Raw genomic sequence first — 16,759 nt, 5'->3', positions numbered from 1 at the left:
AGTGATGACTAGCATTAGGTCTCTCTGTCTGTCTCTCTACCTATCTATCTATCTTTCTAGAGAATGAAGTAAATCATAGTAAAAGAAGACGGTACTATTTAAAATGCACATACTCATTAGTCCAATCACGGTATCGATAGGCTAATATATAAAATTTCTCGCAGGTGACCTGGATGAGAGTACGTGACTTCCACATTCTGACGATAGGCCCTGTTTCTTACACCGCAGATGAAAGGATACAAGTAAGACTAAATAGTTTGTTGTTGGATACAGGCACACAAACAGCTGGTAAGACTAAATAGTTTGTTGTTGGATACAGCGAGGCAAACGTATGAAAGATTTCTGAGACTAACTGAGAAACATTACAATAACAGATGTGTTGTCTCTTACACTCTCGTTTTATTATTTTGGCCAGGCCAGGGTTACAGTTTCTCAGGAAGGCAAAATATTTTAAAGCAGAAAGAAAGTCTAACACAAATAATATGTCAGGAATAGAATTGCTATTATACAGATACAAGAATAAAAACGAATGTCAAAACATGACACTAGAACAGATAGACAGGCCCAGACAAGCTACACAAGAGAACCGTCTAAAGCTTTCAAGATAACAGAATGTCAAATGAAAAAAAGGACTAGAAGGCAACAGCAGAGCAGCTAAGAAAAGACAGACAGAGAGAGACAGGTAGACAGCTAAAATTCACATAATAATCGCAGAACAAACTGGTAGAAGCCAAAGTAATTAGCTATGCATCAAACTACCAAACCAGAATGTGATCGAAAAATACAGATGTGAGAAAAGATCGAGAAGCCTAGACCTATGAACCAACCACGAGACAGTGCTCCAGTACCTTTTTCTAGACCTAAGAACCAAGCAGTACAAAATGAGATGTACTGCAACACAGTGTTCGAATAGCCTTTTCTAGAACTACGAAGCAAGCAATACAAAAGCATAATATACCACAAGACAATGCTCGAATGGCCCTTCTCTAGACCTATGGACCAAGCAATACAAAAGCAGAATATACTACAACACAGAGTTCGGATAGCTTTTCTAGACCTATGAACCAAGCATGCAAAAGCAGAGTATGCCACAAGACAGTGCTGGAATGGCCTTTCCTTATGCACACATATCTTTCAGGTGTTTCACGACCAGAGGACCGACGACTGGACGCTCCAGATCCGTTATAGCCAGCCGAAGGATTCCGGGGTCTACAAATGTCAAGTGAATTCCTACCCGAAGATAGTCAGGAATTTCTTCCTTAAGGTTACGAGTACGTCTCTCTCTCTCTCTCTCTCTCTCTCTCTCTCTCTCTCTCTCTGTTGAAATAATAATCTTGTGTCAAGAAGCAGTAACGTTATTATTTCCGAGGAGTAAAATTCACAAAAAATTTCGTTGTCTAGTGACGTGATTCATATCGGTGTCTGCTGAGATGTAAACATATCCAGATAGCAAAGTTCTTGAGGATTTGTTCTTCGATCCATTATTATTATTATTATTATTATTATTATTATTATTATTATTATTGACAAGTAATTTTAAATAAAGAAAAAGTGATAAGTGTTAGGCTAAACATGTCCCCATTCGACTAGAGTCACTAGACTTATAAATATTCTTTTCCTCCAGCAAAAGACGAATTTGAAGGGCAGCTTTACCGAATGGCGTCATCAAACAGAAAATACGGTAAGCAAAACTAAAGATAAGCTTCTACCTTCGTACCAATCGCAGTTAGCAATCAAGAAGAAAAATGATTTCATCTGATCGCCAAAACACGTAGGCTATTTCTTTGCAAACATTAACGAAAGGCGCATAGTAGGAAATGGTGGATTTTAAGCCATGTTTTTGTGTTCATGGTACATGTACCTATGAGCAAAAACATGGCTATGAGAAAATGGCTTTGAGAAATTGACTATTCGTCGAATAATGCACGATACTTTAGTTAAAAGAAAAAATCACGATAATCAACGCATTAATGATACTATATAAGCTTTTGTTTTGCATTGTTCTCTCATTGGCTGAAAAAAATCGTGATTAATCGTGTTCCATGAAATAATACGAATAATTCACACCACTTTAGTTAAGAGGAAAAAAGTACAGTAATCAACGCAAAATGATACCGTATAGACTTGGATCCATGCAGGGCAAATTGCTCAATGAGCAAAATTGGTAGTGATTTGGCCGAGTAAAAATCAACCGTGTTTTACAGAGTTCATTTTTTCGATAATGACGCTTCCGTAAATTACTGTATACTGCCTCAGTTGCTTTGATCGTCGAGAACAATTTTTATTTATTTATCTATTTATTTATTTACTTATTCATTTATTTATTTTTACAGCTAGGAGTTTAGCGAAGGAGGAGAAAGTACTGAATAGTCAGGTGAAAGATACGATAATTCGCTAAAAGTTTAATCAAATTGATAAGTTGAAACAGCAAGCAGATTATTATTATTATTATTATTATTATTATTATTATTATTATTATTATTATTATTAATAGAAGTAGATGCTCTCTTAAACGCGTTCTGTTGAAATGAAATGATTTTATATTGAATCTTCTCAATTCTATTGACAGTTCACTCTGTATAAAAATAATTCGACTGATGCCACCATTCTAGAAATCAGAATATATTATTATTATTAGTAGTAGTAGTAGTAGTAGTAATAGTAGTAGCAGTAGTCACATGAAAAGGAATACCTTTTGATGACAAACATGAGCGCTATTCAGATAGGAATATAAGAAACGCATCCTCTGATATAATCTAGCAATCACACCTCGTGTCTGCATTTACTTCTAAATAGTCAATAACATGCCTGACCATGATAACTTTGGAAGGCCGATCTTCTTTCTCAAAACACAAAGCAAGCAAAACAACGCCATTCACAAGGACACACTCTGTTGTTGGTCTTTGAAATAAAAAGTCATTTTCTCCCAAATACTGTACCTTGAGCAATGTGCCCAAATACTGATGGGGAATTGGTGAACTTAGTGATCATGATGATAATGTATTAAAATTTTCCTCTGGTAGTAATTATTTAAAGACTTTCAATTCTTATTTGCATTTTATTATTATTGTCATCCTTTCATGATGAAATGATCACTAATTTTTTGTATTCCTTTCATTCATGCAAAAATATAAAGTAAACAAATGCAAGGATCTGAATGAATTTGGGTGAGTGCATTCATAGGGCGGTTGCCAAAAACGATTAAGTTTTTGTGTTGTCCTTTTAATATTGCATGCAGTTTACCTGCTCATAGTAAACTATTTTCTTCATCCACCTTTAAACTTCATATGTTTTTCTGCGTCATTACAATTTTTGGTACTTGTTCATTGTATTCAGCATTGAGAGAGAAACGTTGCTGGTATGCTCTGTACCTAACAGTGCATCCACACTATAGTAAAACATGTCATAACACATGTCGGCAACTCATAATATATATATCTTCAACAAGTTGAATACAAGTCAACAATTTATTGTACTTTTTCCAACATGTTTTCATAGTCAGACCATTTCTTCATTTCCGGTACAGTTTGATTTGTTTCCAACTTGTTTGTGACATGTATGTCACAAGTTACTGACAGATTTCCACATACAGTTGTCGACTTGTTTCCAACCTGTTTGTGACATGTATGAGACAAGTTACTGACAGATTTCCACATACAGTTGTCGACTTGTTTCCAACCTGTTTGTGACATGTATACAAAATTCACTGACAGATTTCCACATACAGTTGTCAACTTGTTTCCAACCTGTTTGTGACATGTATGCGACAAGTAATTGACAGATTTCCACATACAGTTGTTGACTTGTTTCCAACCTGTTTTTGACACATGTGATAAGTTACTGACAGATATCCACATACAGTTGTCGACTTGTTTCCAACCTGTCTATGACATTATGTGACAAGTTACTGACAGATTTCCACAACCAGTTGTCGACTTGTTGCCAACCTGTTTATAACATGTATGCGACAAGTTACTGACATATTTCCACATACAATTGTCGACTTGTCTCCAACCTGTATGCAACATGTTTTTGATAAGGTTATGACATGTTTACGACACGTTTTACCTATTATGAACGCGCCCTAATTTCTCCTCGAACAGACGGTTACGACACCTGCATCACGGGACCCCGGGTGAGGTTCGTGGACCCTGGGGCCACCCTGACACTCGAGTGCATCGTGACCTACGTCAAGAGTCCGCCTCCGTCTCTCCTGTGGTACAAGGATAATCACCTCTTGGACTATAACTCCCCCAGGGGAGGGATTTCTCTCAAGGTAATGTCAAGAGTGCGATGGTCTTCGTATAGCGAGTCTATTCTCATCAGTATCCAAGATTGATTTTTCGTGGATGGCGCTATTCAAAAGTTAGTGTCGTTATAGCCTCCGAAAGCTTTAGCTTGAGAAATATTTAGCTTTTTAGGATTACACCCTGAGGGAACCATGAATTTATACGAAAACAGAATCAGGAATAGTTTTAACTAGAAAGATATAATATAGGCATGAACAAATAGGCCTAAACCATTCGTAACTTATAATTATATACAATACTTTAAATTCACTCTTAATGATAGTTTGGTATTTAAAAACCGCATGAAAGATAGTCAGCCAGTCAATAACATCAATAATAATTTAGGTTACCTAATAATGATAATAATATGATAACGTACATAAAACCGATTTTATTGACAATCTGAAATAGCTGTAGGTCTATTTCCACGCGCAGAAAGCCTCTTATTAGTTCCCCTTTTTAAACTATCGCCCTCAGCTGGAGACGAGTGGTGATCAGACTGTGTCGACTCTCCTGCTGTATTCCTTTAGGCCTAGGGAGGATTCTGGGAATTACACGTGCCTTCCCTTCAATGCCCCATCGGCCTCCACGTTGGTTTATGTTGAAAAAGGTAATGGAATCTTCTTCGTTCTTCTCCCATTTTCTCATCTAGTTTCTCTCTCTCCCCTCCCCCAAGTCCTCTCTCCCCCCTTCCTCCACCTCTCTCTCTCTTTCTCTCTCACTCTCCCTTTCCTCCACTCTCTCTCTCTCTTGTTCACCTTCAACTTGGGGTTTCAATTTGCATCCTCAAGGCGAGGCCTAGACCTAGGCCTATGCGAATTGAGAAATGGCTTAGCTGTCTGGTTATTCAATTCTCGGATATTAAGGTTCTTTCTCGAGCCAATCTATAAGAATGTAGATTGAAGGCTTTGCTTTAATTCAGGCTTTTAAGGCCTTTTAATCATTATCTCATAAAAAAGTTACGGTTGAACAGATTACAAACATTTAATTTAAATCTTGTTCCAAATGACAACCTCCTTGTAGTTGATGTAGAGAGGAATTTCATAATTCTCAACCTAATGACAATAACGCATCATGGGCCATTATTTGTGAAAGATTTTTGTCCTGTCAGGTGAAGTAATATTTGAAGAAATGTGTCTGCATCTTCAATCGTCAATTTTAGCATTATTTTATCAGTGTTACTGAGAAGAATCAGTATAAGATATGAAAAACTAGCGCCTACTTCATTTCATTTAACTTCGTTTGTTCTTAGACTCAATAAACAAAACTTTTTCTTATCATGGTATTCAAGTGGCACTTAAGCAGGATTATAGTCCATTAACTCACTTAAGGGTGACATTAGACAACAAAAGTAACCATATTTTAGTTGTTGTTGAATTACGAGACAAATGAACTGAATAAAAAAAAAATCCTTTGACGTTCAAATGATCAGTTTAGCCCACCAATTCAATCTAATTGCAAAGAACAATCTTGCTGCAAAGAACTGCTAAGAAATTCCTCCAATCTTCTGTATCTCCCTGTTTACAGGTAAGGTCGAGGTGGCTGAAATTCAGTATGAGTACGGGAATCAAGCCTCAGTCATATCAGTGGGGTTTACTACTCTGGTGCTATCTCTAACGCTGGCGACCGATCTCGATTTCTGTTGATATGTCTTCTCAACGTTTATCGTTAGACACACTTAAGATGCACTGGCAAACTGCTTAAACTGAAAAAGTTGATGTGAATGTAACTGCTGAAAATAACAATGTGGATAATGTAAGAATGCTGAAAATGATAATGTGGATAATGTTATGGTGCTGAAAATGACAATGTGGATAATATTCTGGTGCTGAAAATGGTGAAAATGACAGTGTGGATAATGTTGTGGTGCTGAAAATGGCAATGTGGATAATGGTATGGTGCTGAAAATGACAATGTGGATAATGTAAGAATGCTGAAAATAATATTATGGATAATGTTATGGTGCTGTAAATGGCGATGTGGATAATACATGATGCTGAAAATGACAATGTTGATACTGTAAAAATGCTGAAAATGACAATGTGGATGATGTAACGATGCTTAAAATGACAATATGGATCAAGTTATGGTGCTGAAAATGACGAAGAGGACAAACTTATGCTGCCGAAGATGAGAGTAATGTTATGGTGCTGAAAATGACAATGTGGATAATGTAATGATGCTGAAAATGACAGTGTGTATGTTATGATGCCAAAAGTGACAAAGCAGACAATGTTGCAACTGACAAAGTGGATAGCCAAGTTGTGTTGAAAATGACAAAACTGACAAAGTGGATAGCCAAGTTGTGTTGAAAATGACAAAACTGACAAAGTGGGCACTCTCACAATGTTGCAACTAACAAAGTGCCCTGAAGATGCCTCGTACAGGTGTTTCCACACTGTAGTAAAACATGTCATAAACACATGTCAGCAACTTAACGCCCACACATCACAAACAGGTTGAATACAAGTCAATGACTTATTTTCAATCCTAACCAGTGTTTTATACGATTATCCAACATTGGCCAAAGATTCGTTCCTCACTTATAGTAATAGACTTGTTTTCGACTTGTCTGTAATATATATGCATTAAGTTTTCAACATGTTTATGACATTTATAAAGAGCATTTCGAGAAGGAATCAGTGATGAGTTAGCACCTGGAGATAAGACACAGAATTTTAATGTATTTTTGACTGGCATTTTTAAAGATAAAATATGGGATTATTAATTAGAATAAAAGGCATTTTGATCAGAAGTTGACAATCTCAACTGTTTTAAAATTTCATGACCGGGGGCGTTTATGAAAATATTTTTCCTACAATATTTTTGTCATGATATTTTTACGAAGATTTTTCCAAAGTATTTTTTATCAAATAATGAATTTTCAGAAATACGTACATGAAGACAAAATGCAGAACTATTTTCAAAGCACTCGTTAATATCTGTTTAATACGATAATTTGGAAAGGTTAATTATCCGCCAATGAAATTAACTTGACAATGTAACCGCCAGCATTGCTTAGTTAATATGTTACGAAAACAAGAATAGTTAAAATCTGATAAGTTTATGTATATATACATATATATATATATATATATATATATATATATATATATATATATATATATATATATATATATATATATATATATATATGATCAATCATAATTATAACAACGGATATCTGTGAATACTTCAGTATGCTTACATAATATTTACATGTAATATTACATTCTGAAATGTTTGAAGTGTGCGAGTGCTTTCTTACGCATATAGATGCATGTATACTGAATGTTTTGATGTATACATGCACACTCTCACATAAATATATATATATATATATATATATATATATATATATATATATATATATATATATATATATATATATATATTGTGTTATTCTTGAAAATAAAAACATGAACTCAACAATATGAGTGACTTAATCATGACATTTTCCTCCCTTATTTGAACTCGGTTGACAATCATAATCTGAAAGAACATGTCATAAATATGGTGTCATAAGTAACACGACAAACAAATAATAAGACGTGTCATGAATAATATGTCATATCAAAACTATGAAATGGCATAAGTAGCATGACATAGATAACATGACATATCAAAGATATGAAATGAAGTAAGTGACATGACGTAAATTAAGTATACCTTAGTTTAACCAGACCACTGAGCTGATGAACAGCTCTCCTAGGGCTGGCCCGAAGGATTAGATTTATTTTACGTGGCTAAGAACCAACTGGTTACCTAGCAACGGGGCCTACAGCTTATTGTGGAATCCGAACCACATTATAACGAGAAATAAATTTCTATCACCAGAAATAAGTTTCTCTAATTCTTCATTGGCCGGTCGGAGAATCGAACGCGCTCCAGCAGAGTGCCACCGAGAACGATACCAACCCGTCCAATGAGGAACTGACATAACGTAAATAATATGTCATGTCAGAGATATGACATAAGTAACATGTCATCATAAATAACATGACAGGTGAATAGTAAGACCTGTCATGAATAATATGTCATATTAAAGATATGAAATGACTTAAGTAACATGACATAAATAATATATCATATTAAAAAGATGTGAAATGACATAAGTAACAATGGCCAGTCGTAAACAACATGAAAATACAGAAATTATTTAACCGTTTCAAGATGAAAATAATTTCAGGTACAAAAAGGAGAATATGAAACCCGGATATCGTGAAAGAAGTTGAACAGCCAAATCGCTAAACTCAATTCTCTCCTTGACCTGAGTTCGAATCACAGCGTGGAAAAAGGAATTTCTAGTGCTATAACTTTGTCATAGTTATAAGTCCTGCTTCATAAAGCTATTAAAAAGAAAACAAGTAAAAAATGTGCCCAATCGAGTTTTCTATACTGCGTATTATTATTAATATATATATTATTATTATTATTATTATTATTATTATTATTATTATTATCATCCAGAAGATAAACTCCTATTCATATGGAACGAGCCCACCCCACAGGGGCCATTGACTTGAAATTCAAGAATCCAAAGAATATGGTGCTCTTTTGAAAGACGTAACAGAAGGTATATAACCGATAAAGAAAGACGGGACCAGTCATTAGTAAAGAGAAAGAGATAAATTAATAAATCAATAGATAAACAGATAAAAATATAAATAAATCATTAGAATACAGGGTGAACTGCTTTAGGGTAGAAATGGATTTCATCTTCGCTTGAACTTTCGAGGTTCCAATCGCACGCCATCCTCAGGGAGACTGTTCCACAGTCGCAAAGGCGTGAGGAGTGAAAACCCTCCGGAACTGGGGAACTGAGAAGGGGAAAAAAGAATGATGGGGGCTACTTTGGCTTGTTATCTACGCGCCACCTCCAAGGTGCTAGTACTAGACATGCCTGAAGTTCAATGGGACGTCGTGTTTAGTACTACCCCTCGTTGATCAAAGTATTATACACACCCATTTCTAGATTGTGTGGTCGACAAACTATATTAATAAACGATATCTTTGATCCCCAAGGGGCTAGTACTATACATGGCGTCCCATTGAGATTCCGCCGAGGGGCTAGTACTAAACACGGCATCCCATTGAGATCAGCCATGTTTAGTACTAGCCCCTCGGGGATCAAAGTATTATACGCATCCATTTCTATACTGTGTCGTCGACAAATTATATTAGTAAATGAAGTCTATGATCCCCGAAAGTCTAGTACTAAACATGGCATCCCACTGAGATTCCGCCGAGGGGCTAGTACTAAACACGGCGTCTCATTGAGCTTCAGCCCATGTTTAGTACTAACACCTCGGAGGTTACGCTAGCACTAAACATGGCGAAAGTTCAATGGGACGCCGTGTTTAGTACTATCCCCTCAGGGATCAAAGTATTATATACACCCATTTCTATATCGTGTGGTCGACAAATTATATTAATAAACGATAGCTTTGATCCCCGAGGGGCTAGTACTCAACATGGCGTCCCATCAAGCTTCCGCCATGTTTAGTACTAGCAACTCGGTGGGGTGACGTAGGTAAATAACAGCCCACAGTAGCACCGAATGATGATTCTCCCATTAACTATCAATGAAGACTAGCAATTACTGTCATAGTACAATCAAAAGCGACAATGTCCGGATCAGAATATATCACGTTGCACCTTTCAGCTTTTTCGTGGCAAAAAGACGTATCGTATAATTACACCCAGTTTCTCAGATTAATGCCCTTGTATAGGTGGCGGCCATTTCCAGGACAGTCTGTCCATTACTTTGGCAGGGACGGGTCATTGTTATAAATGGGATTATAACTCTTTGTTTTATTGATGTTCCTTTTCTTCACTTATACATATATATACATGCATACATACATGAATGACCACACTATACATATGTATATATGTAAATATGTATTTATGTATGTATATATAGTTTATATATATATATATATATATATATATATATATATATATATATATATATATATATATATATATATATATATAGAGAGAGAGAGAGAGAGAGAGAGAGAACACCAGGTATTTTAATCTGAAGAAGCACTTTTGTTAAAGGTGAGATAACATTTGACTTAATTTAATACCCAGTAATTAAAAAAAGGAGAGATTATCCAAAAAGCTTTAGGTATTCCGATAAGTGGATCTTCCTTTACCCAACAAATATAATATTCCCCAATATTCCTCTTCACAATCTGTCCAGGAAAATGTGAAAAGGACGATAAACTAAAAAGCCACCATTAGCGGTGTTCGGGTATCATGAACAATGCATCAGGACATTAGTATGTTCTGAAAACTTTTTACCGTAGCCTGTACTTATCAATATTCAGCGGATGAATAAGTAAAATTCTACTAAATAACTACACATTAACTGTAGGAATCATGGTCATGTAGAAGTATAAGCAACAGCCATTATTTGGACGTGTCCTTTCCTAGTATTAGGTTTGGTACCACTTAGTTTTATGTGGAGTTTTATTTTGGCTACAACTCAAATGTGGAACAGCTTCCCATTCCTAGTATCAGTTTAGTACTACTTGGTTTTCAGGGAGTTTTATTTTGGCTACTACTAAAATGTGGAATAGTTTGCCATTCCTAATATCAGGTTTAGTACTACTCAGTTTTCAAGGAGTTTTATTTTGGTCACAGCTAAATTATGGAATAGTTCGCCTAGTGCGGAAGGGGAGTCTTCAGATCTCCAAATGTTTAAGCGAGGAACAATTTCATTCCTGCTCTCTGCTGCTGACGTCTCCTGAATTCAGGTGTCTCGGTTTTATTGTCTATTCCCTACTATTTATTTATTTATTTATCACCTACTATAACTTGTTTCTTGTGTGTGTGTGTGTGTGTGTGTGTGCAGGCTGATCTCCCTTTGGAACCCTATTGGGTTTATAGTGTTAATTCTGTCCATAAGGGTTTGCAGCTACAGATCTAAAGACAGAAAGGAGATAATAACAAAGAAAAATCAGAGAGAGAGAGAGAGAGAGAGAGAGAGAGAGAGAGAGAGAGAGAGAGAGAGAGACCTAAGGTTATGGATTGTCTGCTTCTTCCCTGAACACTCCGATGCAATTCCGTTTCATCATATATGCAAGTCTGAATGCCAACAATTGTGACATTGTTCACACCCAGGCTTCAGAAATGCTTTAATATATCTAGAGATATGGGAGCAACAACCATTTTTCTGAGCAGAGAGTGGCGGTAAAGTCTAAGTTACGTATGGTTAGTTTGAAGGCTAAAAATCTCTCGTCTGGATGAGAGAGAGAGAGAGAGAGAGAGAGAGAGAGAGAGAGAGAGAGAGAGAGAGAGAGAGTTTTGAAATTTGCAATAGAATAGGATCGTTATGGGGAAACGAGAAAGCTCCAAATCATCACAGCGTCCGTAGAGAAAAGTGGGAAGAGAGAGAGAGAGAGAGAGAGAGAGAGAGAGAGAGAGAGAGAGAGAGAGAGAGAGAGAGAGATTCTGGTGTCAGTGTTTTAAATAACTGATTTCATGAATGGCTTGACAGAAGTGCAAAGAAGAATAAGATGCTTAAAAAAAAATTTGACTCGGTAAAGCGAGTGAAGGACTCTAGGCCTACAGTTCTTGTTAGGTCTAGAACCATGTTAACAATAAATGACGTGATTTTTTAAAGTGCGGATATGTAGCATGGGTGCCTACCATTTCTTTAATATGATACAAAACACTCTCCTTATCAAATCAATAAAATATCTATTTAGGCTTTGCATCAAAATTGTCCTAATTATGAAAATACCATCATTATTATTATTATTATTATATAAATATTTCTGCGAGAATTACTATTAATACTTTCTGGGTCTTAGCGTATCAAAGTTTAATTTAAGGAAATGAAATAAAATATCTTTGGCTAGAAAGCTAGTGCTAAACAACTTGTGCATTGAATGGTAGACATATCTGGTATGACAGTGTAATGGCATTCTCACCAAACACTAAGTACTACCTCCCCACCCTTTCAACCTACCCCACCGCACAATATACCCCCCTCCACACACACACACACACACACACACACACACACACTTGTCGTGGTTTAAAATCTACCTGGGAGAGGTCTGCGTTGGTAGACTTGATATTATCTACTTCTCTGGCATCTATAATTCAGGCTGATATGGTCAGGTATAGAATTATGTTTTCTCATACAACAAGTAACGAGAAAAATCACTCTCTCAACAAAAGTAATGAAAACAGGTGAAAATAGACTCTCTTTTCCATATTTTTCATCATTATATACTGAATTTCCATGGTCGACTGGAACTTATGGATGTACGTGAAAATTAATTAGCCATCAACGCCATCTTACGCTTTGACCTAATATTGGAACTGTTTGTGGTTTAGTTTCTTCTCTCTCTCTCTCTCTCTCTCTCTCTCTCTCTCTCTCTCTCTCTCTCTCTCTCTCCCAGGAAAAAGGTGAGGAGAAAACAAACATAATCAGATATTCAAAACAGCCTTCACTTCTGAAAGATTAAGCGATGAGTTGGGACGCTAGCAGTTCCACAGCTATACAAGGCCACCTTTAGGAAGACTTCTTGATCGCAATTGATTATGCGATCGAGATTCAATGGCCGTGGTAGGCATTGTTGTTAATTGGTAACTACCGGGACACTTTCTTTATTTTTTGTTGTTGTTGTTATTGTTGTTCTTCCTCTTCTTCTTTTCCTTCTTCAGTAACGAGAACTTATCCTTTCAGTGTGTTCAGTGTTGCTTCAAAGACAGTGGGTTTATTAACCCTTGAATATAAAGACCGATTATATGGCAATACTTACGCCTCTGACAGACCAAAACAATAAAAAACAAGCAGAAAATGCTCAGAAGTTCCTTCGGCGCAATCGAGTTTGCTGTGGCCTACAGCCGCTACATCGTATAACCAAGGCCACCGAAAATAGATCTATCTTTCGGCGGTATCGGTATAATGCTGTATGAGCCGCGGCCCACGAAATTTTAACAACGGTCCTGTGGTGGCCTATCCTATATCGTTGCCAGAGGCACGATCATGGCTAACTTTTTAACCTTAAATAAGATAAAAACTACTGAGGCTAGAGGCCTGCAATTTGTATGTTTGATGACTGGAGGGTGGATGATCGACATACCAATTTGCAGCCCTCTAGCCTCAGTAGTTTTTAAGATCTGAAGGCGGAGAGAAAAAGTGCGGACAGAATAAAGTGCGGACGGACAGACAAAGCCGGCACAACAGTTTTCTGTTAAAGAAAGCCAACAAGCTATAGAATATTTGGTTGTTATAAAGGATGTTTATGGATTAATTAAATTCAATCGAACATTCTGTAATGAAATGTGGAAGAGAAACCCAGAGTGATCCCTGACAGAGAGAGAGAGAGAGAGAGAGAGAGAGAGAGAGAGAGAGAGAGAGAGAGAGAGGAATTCCTCAACACTCGTGTCTCTCAAGCATTTGGAATATGCTCGTAGATTCAAACCAGTGGCCCGCAATTACGAGCGAGGGCGAAGCCGTATATTTTGAATTGATAAACGATGGAACGGGTTCGTATTCTGAAGAATTCCGGTCTTTTAGCATCATTATTCAGGTTTAAGTGTATTCTTTAAACACGAAACCTTTTTGTTTTTGCTTAACCATGTTATCATCACTCCATCCTTTTTTTTTTTTATTCTTATCCCAATTCTTCATTCTATGGGCTTGAAGATTTGCGACAATATAGACCAAAGATCGAGTTTTGGAATTTGGTAAGAGAATAATAAAATCGAGACGGAGAAACCAAAACTCCAATATGCCTCTGGAGCTAAAAAATAAATAAATAAATAAATAAATAAAAATAAGTAAATAAAATAAAATAACGTGTCAGTCAGTAAAAATATCTGAATGAACGAGTTTTTGACATATGTATATTTTTCCAAGTCAGACGTTAAGCTATTGAGTTCTTGTCAAAAGCTGTATTATTATTATTATTATTATTATTATTATTATTATTATTATTATTATTATTATTATTATTATTATTATTAGGGGTAGTACTGACCTGTCAAAAATGGTGGCAATATGAACGGCATTCTAACATATTTTCTAATTATTATTATTATTATGGCAATCTCTAAAGTATTCTCTAATTATTAATATCATTATTATTATTATTATTATTATTATTATTATTATTATTATTATTATTATTATTATTATTATTATTATTATTATTAGCCCCTTTCCATGAAAGAATTCTTAGCGTTCCATTGACGCTAGATTCAAAAAGAAGAAAAAAATGACTGAAACCTAATCTTGAGTTTAGCTGACACCTTTATAAATTATATACCGTATCTTGGAAGTCTTTTGAAGAAAGAGAGAGAGAGAGAGAGAGAGAGAGAGAGATATTGCAACGAACTGACGTAGGAAAAATTTAATAATTAAAAATCTTTCAAAATTCTTGTAAAAAATGAAGGGGCAATTAATTATAGGACTTACGCATTTAATTTATATATATTGGCGCTACAATACTTTTCACAAATGTGATTTACAAACTGGTAAAGCATGCAAAAGAGTCTTTCACCCTTCTTATAAAATACACCAAAATAAGAGAGAGAGAGAGAGAGAGAGAGAGAGAGAGAGAGAGAGAGAGAGAGAGAGAGAGAGAGAGAGAGAGAGAAGGATCTCGTTCCGATCATCGACAGGATTTTTTAAAACTTCAAATCAAGAGAAACTTCAATCCAGAATTACAGACTGAAAAAAATATCCGAAATAACTGAAGCCGCGATAAAAAGAAATATAGTTATTTCAGACACCGCAATGACTAAAATTGTAAAACTTATGGAACTGGAAAAAAATTCTTCAAAATCAGGATGTTATACAATAAGAAACGCCGTAGAATAGAAAAATCTACAAACATTCCATAACGTCGAGGCAAATTCACCTGTGTCCTTCTTTGCGCATGCGCGAGAGGGATTCCGGTTTCCTCAATATATTCCGTATTCTGTGAGGAACTCCCAAGACAAGACCCGTCACATATCGACTTGACAACTCGGTCTGCAATTACGTCGACTACACGTCCTACGAGAGAGAGAGAGAGAGAGACAGAGACAGAGAGAGAGAGAGAGAGGAAGGGAAAGAGAGAGAGACGGTAATGGTCGATTATTATTACGTGATAAATCCTTCTCAGTAACCACTGACTTTAGAATTTTATGCAGGCGCGCATGCATTGCTTATCTAACAGTATTCATATATATATATATATATATATATATATATATATATATATATATATATATATATATATATATATACATATATATTGATAATTATATTGACTTTTAATTTTGTGTTAGATGAAACTCACGCTTGAATCTTGGTATAAGCACAGGATAGGCCTAGGTTATGAGTAAAGTAGGCAATTAAAATTTCACCGGATGACGGAGAGACATCAAGCGAAAGCAGCTTTAGAATTCGGACTAGATCAGTGGATCTCTTCAAATGACTCCTTCCGAATCTCTTGGTAAGACGGTTTATTTACAGTTTATATTTTCCTTTCCCTCTTCTTCCGTCTCGACGGAACGCAGACTTCCAGCCATGGGGAGACAGCAGGCGAACAGAAAGAAGATAAAGGGTCCTCAGAAGAGAATGGGTCACTTCCTACTCTTATTACTCCTTCTGGTGGAGTTGGTCAATGATTCCTTTGGAGAAGGTCTTGCTTCTACTTCCTACGTCGTGGGCGAGGCAGCAGTGCGAGGAACGAGCGTCATAGAAGCTGACAATGTTTCGTCCGTAATTATCTGTGCCGTGAAGTGCAGTTTGAGTAAGTTCCTCTCTTTAGCTGTGCCTAAGCGTTTAGCTGATAGCTACTGTATACAAGAGATTTCTTCTCTAGTTCATTCTGAGAAAAAATCCCCTTTACACTCTTTGCAAATGCTGTTTTACTCAAAGGAAGTCAAGAACAAAATTTTTCTTTGTATTGCAAACGGATCCTGGCTGCCTTGAGTTTTACAGGATCTCCTCACCAAGTTCTTGAAGCAACTCCACCCTTTGGTTAAGTGTCTAAATGTTTAGCTGTTGGCTACTATACAAATTCTGAGGGAAAAAACTTTCTCCTCTCTTTGCAAATGCTTTTTTACTCTCAGGAAATCAAGGGACTTTTACTTTTATCGATCTATTACAAGCAGATTCTGGCTGCCTGGGATTCAACTGGATCTCCTCAGAAAGTTATTCAAACAACTGTGAGACACTCTCCAGCCTCAGAAAAGTTGCCTCCAAAGAGGACAGTAACCTTTATGTCACTGGTGAGTATTTTGATGGGTCTAGTGTTTCCCTTTTGACGTATCCAGGTCTGTTTGGAGGTTGAGTTTTTACTGATTAAGAAGTGATGTTCCATTAGCTGAAGTAAACAGAATTTACTCGTGTGAAGTAGGTTTCTTCTATATTAAGTGGGTGATACTTTCATTATATCATAAAGGCTTTTCTGTCTCTACCCTCCCCTTTCTCCTTCAGTGCTGAACGT

General features: G+C 36.2%; 3 protein-coding genes across 4 annotated transcripts in view; 2 read left to right on the top strand and 1 right to left on the bottom strand.

The window, feature by feature from the left end:
• The window catches only part of LOC136840036 (Na(+)/citrate cotransporter-like), a 73,351-nt gene that overhangs the window by 25,529 nt on the left and 31,063 nt on the right, over positions 1–16,759 (bottom strand). The window lies entirely within an intron of this gene.
• LOC136840489 (uncharacterized) lies at positions 1,142–7,294 on the top strand. Its single transcript, XM_067107153.1, has 5 exons — positions 1,142–1,271; positions 1,625–1,681; positions 4,104–4,276; positions 4,767–4,899; positions 5,817–7,294. The coding sequence occupies exons 2-5, from the start codon at positions 1,657–1,659 to the stop codon at positions 5,933–5,935; spliced, it is 450 nt and encodes a 149-aa protein (XP_066963254.1). The 5' UTR covers positions 1,142–1,271; positions 1,625–1,656; the 3' UTR covers positions 5,936–7,294.
• LOC136840488 (uncharacterized) overlaps positions 15,829–16,759 on the top strand; it is a 3,308-nt gene continuing 2,377 nt past the window's right edge. Inside the window, exons 1-3 of the mRNA XM_067107151.1 lie at positions 15,829–16,060; positions 16,425–16,541; positions 16,750–16,759. The exon at positions 16,750–16,759 is cut by the window's right edge and continues 247 nt beyond it. Of these exons, the coding sequence (XP_066963252.1) occupies positions 15,835–16,060; positions 16,425–16,541; positions 16,750–16,759 (353 nt within the window). The 5' untranslated portion in view covers positions 15,829–15,834. The remainder of the gene's footprint in view (positions 16,061–16,424; positions 16,542–16,749) is intronic.

The sequence above is a fragment of the Macrobrachium rosenbergii genome, chromosome 7, assembly GCF_040412425.1.
Source record: "Macrobrachium rosenbergii isolate ZJJX-2024 chromosome 7, ASM4041242v1, whole genome shotgun sequence".
NCBI classification, from domain to species: domain Eukaryota; kingdom Metazoa; phylum Arthropoda; class Malacostraca; order Decapoda; family Palaemonidae; genus Macrobrachium; species Macrobrachium rosenbergii.
This window is presented reverse-complemented; position numbering and strand designations above follow the sequence as displayed.